Source organism: Lolium perenne, chromosome 4 (genome assembly GCF_019359855.2).
Source record: "Lolium perenne isolate Kyuss_39 chromosome 4, Kyuss_2.0, whole genome shotgun sequence".
NCBI lineage: Eukaryota > Viridiplantae > Streptophyta > Magnoliopsida > Poales > Poaceae > Lolium > Lolium perenne.
In genome coordinates, this window is record NC_067247.2 from 315425570 (window position 1) to 315445557 (window position 19988).

At 44.0% G+C, this 19988-nt stretch overlaps 1 protein-coding gene and 1 pseudogene across 2 annotated transcripts; both read right to left on the reverse strand.

Moving 5' to 3' along the window:
* Nucleotides 1–871: 871 nt before the first annotated feature.
* LOC127296192 (uncharacterized) lies at nucleotides 872–5886 on the reverse strand. 2 transcript variants are annotated; one of them, XM_051326225.2, is made up of 5 exons: nucleotides 5447–5886; nucleotides 2800–4375; nucleotides 2623–2702; nucleotides 2386–2515; nucleotides 872–1658 (listed from the first exon to the last, which is right to left on the reverse strand). In XM_051326225.2, the coding sequence occupies exons 2-5, from the start codon at nucleotides 4094–4096 to the stop codon at nucleotides 1183–1185; spliced, it is 1983 nt and encodes a 660-aa protein (XP_051182185.1). In that variant the 5' UTR covers nucleotides 4097–4375; nucleotides 5447–5886; the 3' UTR covers nucleotides 872–1182. The 2 variants fall into 2 exon arrangements, with proteins under 2 accessions (XP_051182185.1, XP_051182184.1); XM_051326224.2 differs by having other exon boundaries at nucleotides 2377–2515.
* A 6946-nt stretch (nucleotides 5887–12832) lies between these two features.
* LOC127347816 (polygalacturonase-2 pseudogene) lies at nucleotides 12833–14196 on the reverse strand (annotated as a pseudogene).
* Between the last annotated feature and the right edge of the window lie 5792 nt (nucleotides 14197–19988).

The window sequence follows — 19988 nt, forward strand, 5'->3', positions numbered from 1 at the left end:
ATGTTAATTTAGCAGGGTGACAGCACAAAGTTTTGACAAATCACAAGCACTTCAGTTTCCCGTGCTGCCTCCTTGAAGATAGAGCCGGTGCGTGCACGAGATATAGATGTGTTGGATATTTTCAGACACAGAAATGGCAGAGTGATGTTGATCAGTGCCTGTTTGTGCAAGAAATGAAGATGCGTGGAAGCAAGGCAGTAAGCATTGTGGTGGCAAAAAAGATGCCACCTTCTGACGTGACAAGTTTTATTTTATGATCGTTGTATCAAAGTTAAATTTCTGCATTAAGTGTTGGCAAACATGTCTGTTCGACAAGTCACAGCAAAATGGAGATATTAGTCTGGCCAATTTAGACTTGCTAGCAGGCGAAGTAACAATTGCTAACATTTACCACTTTTTGACAATTAGGGTGAATGCACAGGCCAGAGTCATGTTACAGTTCATATTCTTCCACACGATCTTGCTGTACCAACAAATAAGCACAGCTGATTTTTCTCTTACACGGGTGCTTGAAGACTTTAAGTTACATGTCTTCATCTTTTAGAGTAGCTGATGTTGACATGTGTAAAAATCATACTATAACGAATTACAAGCAGTTCATCAAAATGGTAAAGAAAGTCGTTGGATGCAAAACCAATTCCAAGCAGAGTTTGATTATTTCAGTTCAAGGGCACAGCTAACCCTGGACATGTTTGTGCACTTGACAAATTTGTAATCCTGGACTTGGTATATTTAAGTTTACATAGAGGTTGCTACAGGACGGATACAAAGCAGGAAAACCATCGAAGTTTGGTAGTCTTTTTTTTTTGCAAAATAAATGTTCTCATAATATATTGACATCTAAAAGTTATCTCCAGATAGATACAATCGATGGAATTATAAAAATTCTATTATCTTTGCTGTCCATAATTGTAGTTCATGTACAGATTATCCACCAACGCTGTATGGGTAGTCCCTTTTTTACAAATCCAACCCAATTATAATTGAACTCAGACAAGTGGTTAGAATCCTAAACCAATTATACACAAATGTTCTAAATTATGGTATAAACATTGCAGGGTAGCTTCGATCTTCATACAGCTTTATCAATCAAAAAAGTACATCTTCAGACAACTTTGATCCAATGATCCTTCAGTTATAATCTGTCAGCAATCAGCAGTATCATGGTTTTCATTTTCAGCTTCAACCATTCTCAGAATCAGTTTCCAACTCTGACGACGGCTCACCATGCAATCTCATTTCCTTGGAGATCTGATCATCACGGCAGTAGTTTTCGGCATTCACTGCCAGTTGCTCACTGTGGTCATTCTCCTCACCATCTTCACTAGAAGATGACATGGAGTCTGCCTCCGGAAGTAGATGCCTCAAGCTGCTTGAAGGTAATCTTGCTATCTTGGCCCCTCCAGATCTGATCTTGGACTCAATGGCCTTGATCAACGAAGCTGCTTCCTGAAGCGGAACAACACGAGCACCACAAGCAACAGCTGTAGCATGTACTAGAGAGTTTGGACCTTCTCCTCGCCTGGTCAGTTCAGACATAACACCTGGCAATGGGCCTATATTACCATAACTTCGTTTTGGCTGTCTGATGGGTTCCGCAGGACGGTATGAAATCGGAACTGCTTCGATAGGTGCAGCCAACACTTTGTACTGTCCATCTGTAGCCCAAAGAAATGAACATATATCAGAGAATGCCCTGACTGCAGGTACCGATATATTAAGGCACACAACCATAACCATAGCATTCAAGCTTCAAATAGAAAATAGCGTTCTAGTAAGCAAATGAAACAGAAGTTGGCAAGTCTAAAATGCACATGTGAAAGCCTGAAAAGAATAGCTATACCCGTTGATTCATGAGAAACAGTATAACTAGTTTTTAAAGCTATCTGCAATAGTATGAAACTATAGAGATCCAAAGACAGAAACATTTCAAATTTGCAATGGTCCATATTTATCATGTCCCGGACTCAACAGTCAACACTGAAACTAAAACAAACTATTCAAAAAGCTGTAATATATAGTTCAATTTTCTGGACACCCATATTAAAGAATGAAAACACGGATTGCAAAAAGATGAAAATCACTTTCTCATTTCTGACATCACTTATCAGTTTGGCACCTATCCTGACTGATTAACTTTAAGTCCATGGCTCTGTTTGCAACAAAATAAAAGTATACAAATTTCGGAGGATAGCATTCCTATAGGAAAACAGTCTTTGCCACCATTTGTAGCAAAGGAACGGGCATCCTATTTTCCTTCTAAAATCCATTTTAAAAATATCTTAAAATTAAAGTGATAACGTGGATGATACTTTCATCTGGGAATATGAATTTGCAATTTTATTCTGTAATCATCACAAGAAAATGGAACATAACCAGCAGAACCTCCAGGTGAATTCCTCATCACAGGCATGTACAGCGTCAGAGGTATTGCAGGAATAGCAACTCCAGTTTCTTCAGAAGGTCTACGAAGACTTGCATGATTTCCTTGTGTTGCTCGATTGGAAGTGCAATTCTGCAGGTAGAACAACAAATAAGAACCTTGTGGCCCAGTAAGAAAAACCAAATATTGCTGGAGTGTTAGGAAATCTCTAACAAAGATTTGGAAGTTGACGAGGTAACCTGATATTTCTCGGAAGAGTCATGCTTTCTGTCCTCAGCATGCAAATAAGAACGTTCTAATCCATCCCTGCCTTGCCCCTCTGTTGATGGAAGATGGAACAGTTGTTATAGAAAAAAGTGTTATTAGTAAAGAGCACCGGACTAATTTTTATATTATTTTATTCATAGGGTATTTACCATTTGCGGGGAAAGCACATGATAACTGAGCACTGTTGTTAGAATTAGTGCCTGAATCAGTTGAAGGGTTGGTAGGTACAAGCACTAGATTGGAGGTAGGCTCTTGAAAAAGCTTGAGCTGTTGAGATGTTATTTTCTTTCTGACCTCATCTGAACATTGCGAAGCATCCATAGTTTTCACCTGTAGGACCTTGGAGGTAGGCTCTTGCATTACTGGGTGACAACTTTTGACTTGAGCAACCTTCACTGCAGCTTCTTTCAAAGCAGACATCGCCACATGGTAAATATCTTCTGTGACTGACCCCTCTTTTGCAAATTTTATAGCCTCCTGACATAAGTTATTGTAAAGTGCAGTAAGTGAATCTGTAGAATTACATTGAATTTCTGCACCATATCTTTCAGCCTTCACTTCATTTGGATCTGAACACATTCCAGTAAATTCAGCAACTTCTTCAGAAGTAATGTTTGATGTATTAGGGGCCAGTTTAGAAGATAACAACGAGTGGTTATGCTCCTTCTCAAATTTAGACACCATCCATTTTCCAGAGTTCATCTTTTTGACTACAATCATAGCTTTGCAACCAACTCTAGTTATCATTCTTGGGCGCTTCGTTTTCCCATCGTCTGTAATCTCTTTCTTGGCTCGAACCTCGCGAAAGCCTTCCTTGGAGCACACAATCTGGCGAGAAATGATTGAGTTGTCACGCCTTGAACGGCAGTACCTGCTAATACGTGCACGAAAACCATTAAGCCTTGCATAGTTTATATAGAACGATTTCGCATCTTCTTCAGAGTCAAATTCCATACCCTCAACCGGCTCCTCAATAGGTTCCACATCATTAGAATGTGGATTTTCAATTGGATTGAGGTCCTGATCTGCTGACCTAATGTCATGTTTTCTTGGTGGAACTGATCCATGATTATGGATCTTCACAAATTTGGTAACTACCCATTTACCAGGACCAATTTTCTTAACCATTATCATAGCCTTGCAACCAACTCTAGCACCTGTCCTTTCTTGCTGTTTTTTGTCAGGGTGGAGGCTTTCACAGTTCCGAGTTTCATGAAATCCTTCCCTTGAGCATACAATACGGCGAGAAATGATTGAGTTATCACGTCGAGAGCGAGTATACCTGCTGATCCGAATTCGAAAACCTGCTTGTCTTGCATACAAGCTGTAAAAATCCCTTGCAGCATCTTCAGACTCAAACTCCATACCTTCGCAAGGCGTTAATTCTGTATCATCTTCATGTCCAATTAATTTTTCTGCTGCTGGATCATGAGATGAAGCCTCCATATCGGTAAAGGCTCTGTGAAGTGCGGTTAAAGAATCCTTTTGCTCATTGCCCCGTTTTGAGTCGAATTGTCCTGATTAATGTACCTTCCATAATCGCTATCTGCTGTCACAAATCTGTATTGATTTTTTTAAACATTCCCCTTATATACCTTTGAACAATATAATTACAACAATCACCAATGTGGCATCTTAGTAAAGATCACTGTGCTCGCTGTGCTCGCTGTCAGTGCAGCTATGGACCTACCTGCAAACTTGTTACATGGGGTGCAGAGAGCAGAACTGCAGCGCAAAGATGACCACAGGTTAGATGATATCAATGAGATATCAGTAAGCAGGATTGTATCTTGATAAGGAAAATGACTCAACACCTCTAACAATCCCAAGTGAAAAGTATCCAGAAAGTCTGTTTGGGGGATACAAGAACAGGAGCCAGGCATCTTTTTATCGGACTACTACAGGACCAGGGGTGCTGACATCTACAGATCTACTTGGAGTTTTTATTGGTTTTTACCGCAACCTCCATTACTGCGGGATCATGACATGGTTAGAACTTGATTTCATGGCTACCATGAGTCTTCAGAAACCGCTGGGATTAGTGGATTGCAGCCTATTTTGGAGAACTAATCCACATCATGACTACTCTAAGGCATCATAAAGATGTAACATTAGGTAAGTTGAAGCACCTTGCTGTGTTCCCAGAGCTCTAGGTGCCACACAAAGCAATTTTTTCCTAATGCAAAAAAGTTACTTCAGCTTTACCATTCGAAGTTTGATCACTTGGTTATAAGTGTAAAATCACTGAGATTAACAGACTGAGTCATGAATACGAACTTTCTGTAAAATGGCTTCAGCTTGAGCCACATGGTTCTAAGTTTATGACTGTTGTTATGATTTTTGAACTTTCACCCTTTTTTGAGCTTTTGCGCCCCTTTTGTCCTCTGGAACTTTCTACTGACGACTGTACACTTTCATCTAGTGACAATTGACAACTGCTAACAAGGACCTGCGCCTAGCAACTGTCTAATACTATGAACCTGGCACAGCCCAAAATAGCACGTAATCCTCCGGTGCAAGCCGCGCACCCAAATATCAGCACTTATCAGCAGACACCGAACCGATCAAAACTGTTCCAATGATTGAGCCCATGCGCGGCAACAACCCAACAGCAACAAAAACTTCCATTTATAGGCATACACGAAACAAAGATATCACACACATATAAAGCAAGAAAGCGATTAACTTGAGCCCAGATAAGCAAAAAAAATAAAAAATCTCCCCAAAACTGGAACGACAACATCACAACAAAAGTAAAAAAAAATAGAAAGCCTTTCTGTGGAGAGGTAGACATACCTGGATAATAACAGGATAAGTAAACTACGCTGCCAATAATCCCCGAACGAACGCGAGAACACCGATGAGCCAGGAGCCAGCAAGCCAACAGCAGCTCGACCGGCTCAAGAGGCGGAGGCGGTCAAATCGAACCGAGGAACGACGACCAAGCCCGAACGGAACGCCAGGAAGGAGATGAAGAAAAGGCGCCGCTAAAGCCGCAGGCAGGAGAGCGATTGGGCGTGGTGGTGGAGGAGTCGCGGCGACGACTGTTCATGGTTCGTTAGCGTAAGGGAAAGGGATCACCGGTGGGATTAGTGGGGATCGGAATTCGTGGAGGATTTGATTGATTATATTAAAGAAAGAAGCGACGACGGCGAGGATGGTGGTGGTGGAGGAGGGCGGCGAACGGGAACGGACGGCGGAGAGCGGAGCGCGCGGGAGTGGCGGAGGGCGGGGATTCTCGAACGGCCCAAGTGTCCAAGTGGATAAACAACTCATGGTGTGGCGGGCCGCGACGCTGACGTGGGGGGATGGGACCCGGTTTGCAGGGAGACGTTTTGGGCTGTTTGTGCTGGGAAGTGGATGAGCGTCGCCGTTGCGTCCTTGTCATCCGGCCGTTTGACCATTCCACCAACAAAATCCTTTGACTCGCAGAGCAGATGGATGTAAATGGTATAGATATTTTCGAACCGGTCATTTTTTTTAATTATCTTGAATTCTAACTATACCTTGACCTTGTTTTGGATTAACGCGAAGTCGCCCTTCTCGCCCGTGCGATCCTAATTAGATGCCTCGTGCCATCGTGCGCGAGCGAGTGTCCACTTTCAGTGTTCAGACATCCTTCGTGTACATAGTAATTTTAGGTGGGGTTCAAACTTCGGGGGATGTTCACGGACAGAGGAGAGAGTGGTTTTCATTTCCCCCACCCCTTCCTCCTTGTCTAAACCCATGGCATCTCCGTCGTTTCTCCCATCGATTTTACATCGTGCTAGAGGAGTTGGTGGGCGACGGATCTCGCCGGGTTAGCTACATCATGTTCGTGGCGGCTACAGGGTGCTACATATCTCGAGGTGAGGAGGCGTCGCTTGTAGCAGCTTCGTTTCCGCCAATCGCCGGTGGTCTCGACACTTTCTCCGATTACATCCTCCTCCACCCTCTCGCTTCACCAGGTACATTATCGAGTCTCTGACCACCCCGAGCCACTAGAGGCTACATCCTCGTGTCTAGGGTCAAGCGGGCGCGCCACTGGTCACATCCTTGTGGCCCCGGTAACGTCGACATTCCACTGGTTGGCTGCTACATCCACAAGGGGCGGAGGTTGATAACAGGATAGGCCTCTGGGCACTCGCTGTCACGCACTAGTACATAATCTTCCTTCACACACGGCTGAAATGGCATGTCACACACGATAATCCTGGCCGTCACTACGTGATGGTGTACATGATATGCGTCTATTATGTGCACAATTTGTGAAATCGTCTGCGACGGGTTTAACTATCGCAAATAGTTTCCGTATCTAATCGTTTGCGAATAGGATGCTCTTCGGAAACAACTTTTCGAGATGGACCGTTTGGCAACTAATTTTTTTTTCCTGGTATGTTGATTGTATACATTGCAAATCTTTTTAGACATAAATGACTAGTTGTACCTGCGAAATCATAATAGTAGCAAATGTATGTCAAATTAAACACTCATGAAAATACATTACCATATCTCAATTATATTGCACACCTAATACATCATATGCATACATATATTTGGCGACAGATACATAAATGAAGAGAAATATACATAAAAGAAGAAAATTTGTAGCATCTCTTGGTTACGTCTTTGTCTTCGCGAGGAAAGTCATGTCTTCACGAGGCTATTAAATTTCTCCACTTATCCTTGCGGAGACAAGCCTGGAAACAAGTCATGTCTTTGAAAGGATAGTAGATTTCTCTACTTATCCTTGTGAAGACATGAATGGAGAACTTAAAGGTGTGCCCATATTATTATTTTGCAACAATGTTCCTTCCATGTTGTTGCGACCATAACAATGCATGTTCTGCAAATAATTAAAAAGAAAGTGAGAAAATGCTAACATAAAATAATTAACAATAATTTAAGTCCAAATAATTTAGTAATCATACTAGGAACACCGAGGAAAAGCGATCGTAAACACGACGTCACACACATTTGGTTTCCTTTATCTTTTGCAGTGTTAACAAAATAAGATTTCTATGACTAAGGGTATAGACCAGAGATGGAGTTAGTTGTGGTTAAACATCAACTTGTACATCTCATCAACACATTTGTACATCTACGGTGAATAAATATGTATTGGATCATGTCAATATAACACAATAATGTAGATCTATGCAACACATTAGTTCATCTGTACTAAACAAATAATGGATCTAACTCATGAATAAAACATGGACTTAACTCACAATATAATCCAATCTTGCCACCAAAAACACCGGCTCTTAAAGTAGATGTGAGCTACAAATAGAAGGTAAACATGCAAAATCTCACATCGTAAACCTGCTGGATGCGAGGGCGCTAGCCCGCGCCGTCCTGGCCATGGTGGAGGTCGAGGACAATTCGGCTTGACCAGAGGTATCAAGTAGATCCGTCATTCGAACGCGTGGATCGGCACGACTCCACGGCCAACGTGTCGCATGGGAGTTCATGGGCATTCCAACAAGGAAGATCTTTAGCCAGAAGCTAGCTTCCGCCTCGGCGTAGTGGTTCTAAAGAGGGGCGGATATGGTCTATGGAGTGGAGTGGTACTCGATAAAGACGATGCTTGTCCTAATTTATTCTATAAAGAATCGTTGCAAGGGTTTCGTCGACCCGACAGGACATGCCCACATATGACACACGCACGCACGCGCGCGAGATTAAGCACAAGTAATTGTGTGCATTGTGATATGATTGCAAATGGAAATTTTAACAAAATAATTCTTTATAGCTATCTCTTGATACATTATTTATATTACATAAATCTGAAAGTATTGTGATGTGTATCACTCACAATTTTATAATGAGTAACCATGTGCGATGCATAATGTAGTGCTTACCTTTTGTTGGACACATCACATGGTTGTGTTCTGGCAGGACCGTATGCGATATAAATTCTTCTGGCTACCTGGCTTCGCGATGGTGTACTCACAGTCCAACACGACGCACTTGATCGGAGCATCGTCGAGGTACTTTTCCTTCACGTGGTGGATACACCTCTCCACCCTCGTTTCATGGAGGGTGAAAGTCATGTAGAAGAACATGTCATGCTCACATATATTGTACCCTCTGGAAGGTGGTATGAACGCCTCCACTGGAGCAGAGGTTTGGTGTTCTTGGATTTGGTGCGCGCAGAGGTGTGGAAGATATCAATTGAGGGGAGAGAGACAAGGGGATTTTATAGTACAATCAAATGTGCATGCGGTGTGAATCGACAACAAAATTAATGAACAATCTTGATTAACGCCTTTCCTCCAAATTCAACCATTAAGACGGTTCTAATGCACGACATGGTTCACGTGGCCATCGTCCCAAACGGTGTACCTTCAAGAAACCATATGCCAAATTTCATGTCACATACGATTTTTTTTTCCATATAGATTGTGTGCGATACATATCATCACATACGGTTTTACAATCCAAACATTTTTCCAGCTTAATACAAGATCATTGGAAATAAGCACGTAAATATTGAAAAGTTGGTGCAACACTTTCTCAACATTATACATTAATAATCAAACATTTCATGACATAGAAAAGTACGATACACTTCATATTTGGAGGGCTCGTGATCAACTACATGCCCGTATTTCACAGAGAAATTGACATCCTCACCAATAGGGCCTTTGCAGGAGCTCGTTGCCTCAACAGCTTCAGTGGAGCTGATCTTGTCCCTGCCCCTTTTTTCATCAGATTTTTTTTCGAGGCTAGCCTTCTAGAGCTCGAAACATCCCTCGGCTGAGCATGAGTTCCTGCCATGCGAATGAGAGGTCTGCCATGGTTGGCACCTCCACGCGAAGAAGAGATCTGCCTTGGCTGGCACCTCCATAGGCGTCCTCTTTCTCCTTAGCATGGTGCCCTGTTTCTGGCAAACTATAGATGTCTTTATTATATCACTAGTGACTTCGATCTTTTCCTGTAGTTGAACCTGGTGCCAAATCCTCTCCTACCCGCTAACATTAAGTAATGCCATTGTGCTTCCTCAAGAGTATTGAATCTCAAGTTTGGACAAGGCGCATGTGGTGTGGAAATAACTTCAGCATTCCCTTCAATTCTATTGCTAGATCCTGGCGGGGGTGTGTTAGCAGGACTTGATTATAGTAACATCATATCAGTGCATGCTATCTTAGCTGACAGTCCTATGGAGGTTGATCCTTCAATTTGTTAACCCAAAGCCACATCTGGTCATTTAGAATGGCAACATAATTATTAGTACACATGCAGAGTTACCAGAAATAATATGGTTACTAGTACAAAATTAATATTATGGCAGTTCAGTCGAGCAAATTTGTATTCATCCTAATTTTATTATGGTAACTTGATGCAAATAATCTGGTAACTATTATTGGACACGGTTTTGTTCACATTGCACTTACTGATAGAGTACAAGTACAGTAATCATGGGAACTGCATATGTAAAATTTTAGTTAATCTTCACCTTTACAGTAATCATGGGAACTGCATATGTAAAATTTCAGTTAATCTTCACCTTTGTTATTTGAACCTGGCGTTAGACACATCTATGCCTAAATGTTCATCAATGTCCATCTTTTCAACCTGTAAAATAGAGGAATTTATCTGTTAAGTGCTCATTTTATTCCATTCATTGTAAACTATGGAAGAAGTAGGTGCTAACTAATGAAAGTTGATCAATGGAGGGAGGATGAATACAAGATCTTTTTGGACCTTGCGATTTTGGACCAGGCAGGAAGTAGGTGTTGACTTTTGAAACTTGATCAATTGATGGAAGATATATGCAAGATCTATTTGGAACATGCAACACCATTTGTCCTCATATGTAACTTAGACAACTAGCTCTATGTGAGACAACATGTTATTTTTGGGTTGCAAGTTAACAGATTCTTATATATTTTTTCGTTTGTGTGAAAGTCTGCTAGTTGTCTACTCCAACAGTTATTTGCTACATCTGGTTCAATAACCTAGCTTGTTTAGTCAATTTTTTGTACTATGGCTACCAGAATCAATATCTTGTATAACCAGAATCATATGTGTTCATCATGATTGACAAGTTAATGGAGATTATCCATGGTGACCTTTGTTAATGGAAGATGTTTTCGAGGTGGCTAAAGAGAGGAGAAGTTTCTATGTGCATACCTACACCTTATTGTTTCAAACCTTGTGATTTTTGTTCCTGCTCCAGATGATCATTCCTTCTTAGTTCCTTCTTAGATGTTCTTCCTTCTTCTCTCTTGTTTTCTCTCTGCCAAGTGGGTTTGCTATACAGGACCTAGAAGAGAGGGTCTACTCCAAATCTGGCTTTTCCCTCATCTTGAGGAAGAAGAAGCTTCCCTAAAAAGGAGGGATCGTAGGCACGTGACTTGTCTGGTAGTGTACTGGGATGGTCCAACTGCAGGTCTAACGTTGGTTTCGGGCCCAAACACTTTCTGGGCTTTTTAATTTTTGGGACACTGACATGTTATGGTGTACGCGCTCGCTCACTCGCTTGATCGATCCTACTGGTTGCGTGCGTCACCCGAGAATGGATTGGTGCTGGCGGCCGAGATATTTCCTTAGCAAGCCACCGCCCGAAGCTCAACTGGTGCAGCGCCGCTGGGTAGAAAAGCCCATCTTTCTTTTTCGGGATGCGCTTTCCAGCTTCTTAGGTAAGAAAGGAATGGTAGAATCGGTAGCCTTGACCGGTTGTAGTCATTGACTTATACGACTTTGCGCGAATCTTGAACACATCGATGGTCCAGCTAATAGCGGAACACCCAAGTAGCCCTGGAAAATCCGCACTCCAAATGGAGGGAGGAGGAGAAGAAAAGGCGTGGGTGGGCAGGACGAATTGGGGATATCTTCTTTACCACCTGCTAAACCGACCAACGCTCATGGGAGAACAAGCAAAGATGTGTTGACATGTAGGCCCCAAAAGAAGCATGATGGCTTGGAGCAACCAGAGCCCCTCAAAGCCAGAGAGCTTAGGGAATCTCCAACGGATCGACACAAATTGGACACCCAAAAGTGGTCACGCGCGTCCATTTACGTTGCCCCGCGGACATATTTTGACTGCGCATCCGTTTGCGTTTGGGTGTGCTCCCAGCGGGGCGACCCATTTTTGTTTTCCAATAATATTTTTCATTCACCAAGCAAAGAGCTACTATACTATAAAATAAAGGAGATACAAGCCCTAGGCTACTTTCTTCCCAACGGCCCGGCCCCGTCGTTGCGTCCCTCCCTCATCTGCTTCTCAGCCGCCCGCCGTGCGGCCACTAGAGCTCGGTGCGCCGCCGCGTCCTCTAGTAGGCGCTGCCGCAACGTCTCCTTCGCGGCATCCTCGGCCTTCTTGAGCGTTTCAAAGGAGTCGACTAACGCCCTCTCTCCGAGGTAGGCTCATCAGGTAATCTAGATGTCGTTATGCTATTCAAGTGGATTTTACTTATGTAATCTTCGGAGACTCCTTGTCCCACGTGTATAAAGGTAACAGTGTGTGCACCGTGTGATTTGAGTTGGATGTCTCTATGAAATTATGGTGAGAAGAAAAATATGAAAATCAAAAAATCCCTCGATTGCACGTTCTGAAAATAGAGTGTATATGAAACTCACATGCTCTTACTCCAATACACTCAAACAGTAGCTAACTGTTTAGGGCTAGAACATGCTTACACAACCCAAAAAATACAGCTCCACGATACATTTAAATCTCTACGTACCCAACGCCCACGAGTCCAATAAGATACATTTAAAAACTGACAATCTGGTAACGTTCCAAGTATAATCTAGTTAAAACTATATCTTGGTTCATTCAAGCATCCTTGATTCATTGTCCTAAACAATACCTTTTTTAGACACAAAATACTTTCAATTGAAGCACTGTTGTTGTACTTATCAGTGTGAGCACAAACTGGTCCTCTCAGCACAAACATGACAGTATGAACAACACGCATCCTGCTACTAATTTAACCCGTGAAGTCGATATATGGTTGTGGTCGCAGCTAAACAAAGCATGTAAATAAAAAAATTGTAATTAAAAAATTCACACGTGACATGTATGCTATATTATAAAAGTAACAATTGCAGTACAAAAAAATATCAATCCTGTCTTCTGGCTGTACAAGAGGCTATCTAATTTTACAAGTATGAAAGATCAAAGCAAGAAACAACTTAAATGAAGGAAAATCAAATACAAAAGGCAACCTCTACATCAACAAGGTCGCGTTATCAGCATGTTTTTGGAATGACATTGTCCGATTTCTTTAGCTTAGCGTTCTTGCATGTACTTGTAGCACCTTTGCCTTTCCCGCTGAAGGTAAGTTTTACATCCTGCATCACTAGATCATGGCATGGGATGGTGTCGCTGCAGTCTAGCTTGATAGCCTCTTTTGTTCCACTCGTGCCTCTTATATTCTTGAACTGGATATTACTTAGCTCCACCGCCGAATTTTGTTTCTTGCATGCCTTGGGCTGCAAAGGATCATCCATATAGCAATAATTTTGGTCAATGATTATTGGATTCTTGACCTTGTCCATGATGATATCCTCAAATGTGATGTCCTTGGCATATCCCTTTCCTCCTTGCCACGACTTTATGCGTGCACCATTCGTCGTGCCAATAAGGTGTGCTTTGTTGATAGTTATGTTGGAAACACGAGCTTCAGAATTTTTGTCACCTAAGCTTCCGACGCTGATTCCGTGACCCGGGCCGCATGTTATCTTTGAGGCGTACAAGTTCTCGGTTCCGGTCTCGATAGACATGCAATCGTCTCCAGTTTTAATGTTGCAATCCATGACTTGTATATCCTTCGTGCGGGCAATGTGGATGCCATCGGTATTAGGGCTGTCTCCGGGCGCAACGATCGTGATATGCTTTAGAACTACGTCCTTGCAATCTTCGACGGACATATGCATTTGCTGGCTGTTTAAGAGCTTGATATTTTCTACCTTCAAGTGATTGCACTTGCTGAGCAACAACGCCGTGGGGGCCTCTGTGCACTTGAGGTTCTTGTCGATTCGGCACGAGTTCTTCCACCATACTTCGCCTTTCCCGTCCATAGTCCCTTCGCCCGACACGGTTAGCTTATCAACGTTGTTAAACATAATCCACTTATTCATGTTCTCCTTCGGCCAAGATGATCGTCCGGGTGCTACCAACGTTCCGTCGAGCTTGAATCTGACGCTCGACTTGCACTGCCCCGAGAAGGTGGTCTGCTTGACGAGAAATTCCTTCTCCTTCGGAACCAACATGGTGGCTGGCTTAGACGATGAGCAGGCCGCGGCCCAAGCTTTCTGAAACGCCGGGGTGTCATCAGTTTTGCCATCGCCAACGGCTCCATAGCTAACCACGTTGAACTCGGCGTCCTGAGGAGGCTTGGTCTCTTGACCAAGTTTGCGATGTCGCTGGACAGGTCTGTGGCTTAGCGTGTCGGCCTTGACGCTCCTCTCTCCCAGTCTGCGGTGCACGGACTCTGTATGCATGCCGCCTGTAAATGCAAAGGCAATTGCCGGGAAGATGAACAATAACAGCAGGAAAAGCACTGCCAGGACGACCTTGCGAGATGCCATGCCCCGAGGTATAAGTGCGCGTATGTTCATCTCGTTCGGCCGGGCTGGAACAACTCGATTGAATTAACCTCAGCTTGAGCTACGCGAGGAGATATGATCTATTCTGGGGCTTGATTGCTGTATGCTTTCACGGCTGGTGTTTGACGATGAATAAGGCAGGTGCGTGCCTGTACCTTTATAGTAGGCCAGCTAGCGTGGTAGCTTCCCGACTCGGATATTCAGCAACATACAGTCAGACTCGGAATTTCATTTAGGAAGAAGACCGGACTCGGATTAAAGACTTGCGGTCGTCGAATACTAGTACTAGTACATTTTGTTTTTCTCGAGATTATTACAAATTGCCTCAATTAAGCACTGCGATGAAGGCTCAGGGAGAAGTTAGTCCCAACAACGCCGTTAATCAACTAGACGTGGAGTCTTAGGGTTATATGGCAATGTCACCTTCGTTGAATTAGAGAAGAATTTTATTTCTTCCAATCAGAAGCTTTTCACTAATCATTAAGGAGGATTACAATCATGATTTAGGTAACTACGAGCATCACCACTCGCGTCCCGAGCCGGACACCTAAAACCGGGCCAAGCCACGTGCCACAAATGTTGTTTCGATCTGGCGCGGCCCAATACCTTGTCCGGCACTCCAAGCCCGTCTCTGCTACACATGTGTCGTTGCGGGTGTGCCGCATGCAATGTAGGTGCGACGTGGCAAGCGGCAGGCCTGCCATGTCATCGGCGTAAACCGTCCATGGCAGACTTTTCAAAATGGTAGCATGGTTTTCGAGGCGGAGGCAGGCGAGACCTCTCGTCGTCATGGCGCCTTCTCCACGCGGCAGCGTTGATGTATGCCGCACCACTGTCTTCACGTCCTTTCTCCTCTTCTCTCCTCTTGTTCCCGCCCTTTCACCGCTGCTTCACGTTCCGCCTACGTTTATAAAAAGTTGCCTTCCTCCCTAGTCAACACCACAAGCCCCGCCATAGAACAAGACCCTCCACCTCCACGAAAATGTTGCGCCGGCATGCCATGACGTACTCTATGCTCAGCCGCAATGGACATAGGACGACACCTCTGTCGCCACCACCTCCGCCTTTGTCCTTGACGGAACCTGCGATGCCTCAATCCGAGCCTGAGTTTGGCGTCAATGACATGGCGGAGTTTGCGAAGTTCGACGCATACGCTGAACGCGAGGAAGGGGCGGAGCTTGGGCGGAGGAGGACTGGAGCGAGGAGGACTAGACTGGCAACGATATGGAGGAGGAATGGAGAAACATGCCGGAGCCGTCGGACGACCCTGCTCGTCTCCTTCGAGTCCTCGTAGAAGCTTCAGGACGTCGCCTATAACCGCGAGGTGGTCAACGAGGCAACCCTCCACCGCATCACTGACATTTTCGCCGAGTAGGTGGCGATGGTGGAGCCTCGACTCCTCATGGTAGCCGAGTGGCAGAGGAAGACGGAGCACCGAGAACGTCGCCCGCAAAGCAGCGCTGTTGAACCAAAATGAGGCCTCGCATCAGTGGCGGGCGGCGCTGATGGTCCAACGTTGCAGGGATGTTCCAGTGACTTCGGTGGGGATGTTGCACCACCAGCGAGGCAAGGGCAGCAAGGCGGGCGAGAGAGTTGGCATAGCGGGCGGCACGGAAAGACACCGGAAAGAACGACGACGAGGTTGGGCCGTCTCATGCCCCAACCGATGGCTAGTAGGCTAGGTTTATTTTCAGTTTAGGCATTTTTCATTCGACTTATAACAACATTTGAATGAAAAACATATTTTTTGTAGATTTTTTTCTTGTATGCTCTGGTTGGGGAATGTGGCTAGGAACAGACGTCCCAAACACGGCACCAATCTGCGGCGCCCCTAAACGACCGATCCGACGCTTCTACGGCGGTAGAGGCGATTGGAGATGCTCTACCAAGGGTTATGTCGCACTCAATCATACATATTGTTGCCGCGCATAAATAAGCATCCACTCTATTCACAAAGATAAACTAAAGATTATTAGATTTTGCAGTAGTAGGTTGTTACTACTACTTACTATGATAAGCATTCAAGAAACTAAGAAAAGTCTCAGAGGGAGACATAGTTTTTTTTTCTGGTTGGTTGTTCTTTCAGATGGACAAAGTGGGGTATGCTATTAGGAGTCAATAATGATTTCTTTGAGGTTGTATATTATGGGTGGGAGATTTCCATACTTCCCTCCGACTTCGATCCAAATTAATTGATTTCACTTTATCTAGATACGAATGTATCTAGTTAACAAACACGTCTAGATAAGTGGAGTAAACTAATTTAAATTGGAGGGAGTATAAGAATGTTGGCAAATATGAAAATGTGGTTAATGTCACCTTCATTGAATTAGGGAAGCTTTTCTTCTCCTACCAATCAAAAGTTTTTCATTAATCATTAAGCATAACTGCAATCATGCTTTAGGAAACTAACAAGGGAAGCTGATGTCGCCGGAGATGAAGATGAAGATCTACCGGAGATCAGTTTGCCTTGATCTGGCTGGAGAGATGAGTTCCACAAAGCTCCGCCAGCGAATGGAACAATGTATCTTTTGCCTGGAGTTTGCTGGATCGGGTGGTATTCGGTCGCGCGCACCCATATTTTTATTTCGACCGTTTGGTTTCGGAGGGAGCGGTGCGAAGCTCTATTCTATGTTGACATCAGGTGACTTTTTGGTCCATGATAAAGTCAGAAGAAGGAATATCATGAAGGCCGGATTGGTGGATTGGCTAAAGGAGCTTCGAGTCTCCGTGAGGCTGAGGGATTTGTTTGGCGTTCCGGGCTCCGCAGCAGTGGTATGCATGTGGGGGCGGCAGCACATGTGAAGTTCAGAGTCTTACATCTCAGGGTAAAAATCCAAGGTCTGACATTAACTGGTTGTGCCTGACAATGGCCTTGTTGGAGGCATTGTTTTGAGAGTGAGGACTATCTTCAGGGTAAAAACCTAAGACCTTTGGTCGGGCGACGACGGCGCTAGTGCATTGTTCCCTACTTGGAGGCGTCGCTTTTGGAAAATTTGTATTTCAGATGTTATCACGGTGGTGGTTGTATTGTTGTTGCTATTTCTGGAATGCTGTAGCGGGACTTTTATTTCTTAGTTTCTTTACTCTTTTTTGGCTGTACGCATTCGTACTACCACTAGGGTGAGACGTTGCAGAGGTTAGGTGTAATTGGTATCTTTTCATATTAATATATTCTCCTTATCTAAAAAGACCAAAAAATATTGAAGATTTTGTTGCGTGACATTTTGACAATAGAGGCGTATTTTCGGTTAAATCTGCCTACAAAGTGCATGTTGATTTCGAGCGACGTTTGGATGTTAGACAGGCAGTGGCGGACATATGATTTTAGAGCAACTCCAACATGCGCTATATTTTGGCGCGCTATATGTCGCTGTGATCGTGCTGTAAACGTTACGCGCTGCCTCAAATTTTTCCCAACCAGAAGCGCTAAACTAGAGACGCGCGCTAAAGATGTTCCTTCGCCGGACGCTCTAATATACAGCGCACAGCTCAGGCGAAAACAACAATCACACACAACTATGCATCAAACAAGATCAAACAAGCTTCACAAATTCACAAATAAATGTACCATTTATTATTACAACATAAGAATATAACAAGTACATTAAATTGTTCACAACAAATACAACAAGTTTACGGATCAACATACAACAATACAACATGTTTTGAAACAATACAACATATAGTTTTCAAACAATACAACAAGTATGCAACTATTGTTGTCCATGCCAATTCCACCATTCTTTCATGAGATCTTTTTGGAGCTCATCATGTGTTTCGTTGGAGCGAATGGCATTGTACGAGGCAATAAACTGGGCAATCCTATGTGCGGACCTCCTCACTTGCACGGGACCCCCATCAAGTCGTAGTGGATATGATCCACATTTTTTCCACGATCATCCTCTATAATCATGTTATGCATGATGACACAAGCGGTCATGATATACCAAAGGCACTCTTGGTCCCAAAATCTAGCCGGCCCCTCAGAATGAAAAATTGGGCTTGCAAAATTCTAAATGCTCTCTCTATATCTTTCCTAGCCGCCGTTTGTGCATTGCAAAATCGGGTTTGTTTCTTACCTCGTGTTTGAATAAACGGCTTCACAAATGTTTGCCACCTTGGATATATGCCGTCGGCGAGGAAGTAGCCATAGTTGTACTTGTGGCCATTTGCTTCAAACTCCACCAATGGACCTTCCCGCATTGCAAGTATTGTCATTAGTGGTGACCTTTGAAGAGCATTGATGTCATTGCAAGACCCGAGCATTTCAAAAAATGCATGACATATCCAAGTCTCATGATCGGCGACCGCTTCAAGGACTATAGTGTCATCCTTCTTGTATCTTTTGAATTTTACATGCCATGCCGCTGGACAACTCTTTCAACTTCAATGCATACAATCAATGGAGCCAAGCATACCTGGAAATCCCCGGTCGGCGTTGAACTCCAAAAAGTCTTGATGTGTCTTGAGCATTGGGGGCTCTCAAGTATGTGGATCCGAAAACATTCACAATTGCCACGGCAAAGCGCTTCACACACAAGATAGAAGTGCTCTCTCCCATGGCCAAATGGTCATCAACTAAATCCGCCGGTATACCATATGCCAACATACGCAAGGCGGCGGTCACCTTCTGATATGTGCTATGACCAAGTTCTCTGGCGGCATTTCTCCGTTGCACAAAGAATTGATCATACTTGGTCACCTCCGTTGTGATGTGCTTGAACAAGTCGATGCTCATCCGAAAACGCCGCCGGAAATAGCTTTCGGGAAATATCGGATTCTCATTGAAATACGACTGCATCAACTTCTCGTGCCCTTCAATCCTTTCTCTCCACAACTTCTGTCAACCTAACACCGATCCACCTGTTTTTGGCTTCTTGACGGCGTGGTATGCTAATAGCATAGATATGTTCTCTTCTTCCTCTAGGTCGTACTCGTTATCTGATCAATCGTATGATGAACTCTACAAATATACATATGAAATGACTTCACTACAACTAGCTAGTAGAAAAAAAAAATCGATAAAATGATGGCGGCCGGTGGAGGCGCATACCTTGCGAGCAAACCAGCGAGCATATTGGCTGCGCCATGTTGACAGTAGGCTCGACGACGACATGGGCGCCGCTCGAGCGCGCCGCTATCAAGAGGAGGAGGCGCGGGGGAGGCAAGGAGGAAGCGTCGGACTTGTGCCCGTCGGTGGCGGTGGCGGCTCGGTACAACGCGGCGGAGCGGCCGGAACTAGCGGGAGGAGGCGCGGGCGAGGCGGATCTACGGCGCGGCGATGAGCTACAGCGGGGCCGGCGGCGGAATTATCCTAATACCCAAAGGGGATGAACCAGAAACGTTGAAAGACTTCCGCCCAATAAGCTTGTGTACAGTAATGTACAAGGTTATCTCAAAATGTATGGTTAATAGATTGAGACCGCAACTTGGAGAACTTGTGTCCTTAAATCAGAGTGCGTTTGTTCCGGGTAGACTAATAACGGATGATGCCTTGGTTGCTTTCGAATGTCTACATTTTATTGAGCAGAATACAAACCAAGGGAAGAACTTCTGTGCGTACAAGTTAGACCTCTCAAAGGCTTACGACAGAGTTGATTGGGATTTTCTCTGGAAAGTGATGCAAAGGATGGGTTTCGCTCACAGGTGGATCGTTTGGATAATGTCGTGTGTGACCACGGTGATTTATAAGGTAAAATTTAATGGTACCCTCCTAGATTCATTTTCGCCTTCTCGGGGTCTCCGACAAGGTTATACCTTATCTCCGTTCCTGTTTCTGTTTGTCACTGACGGG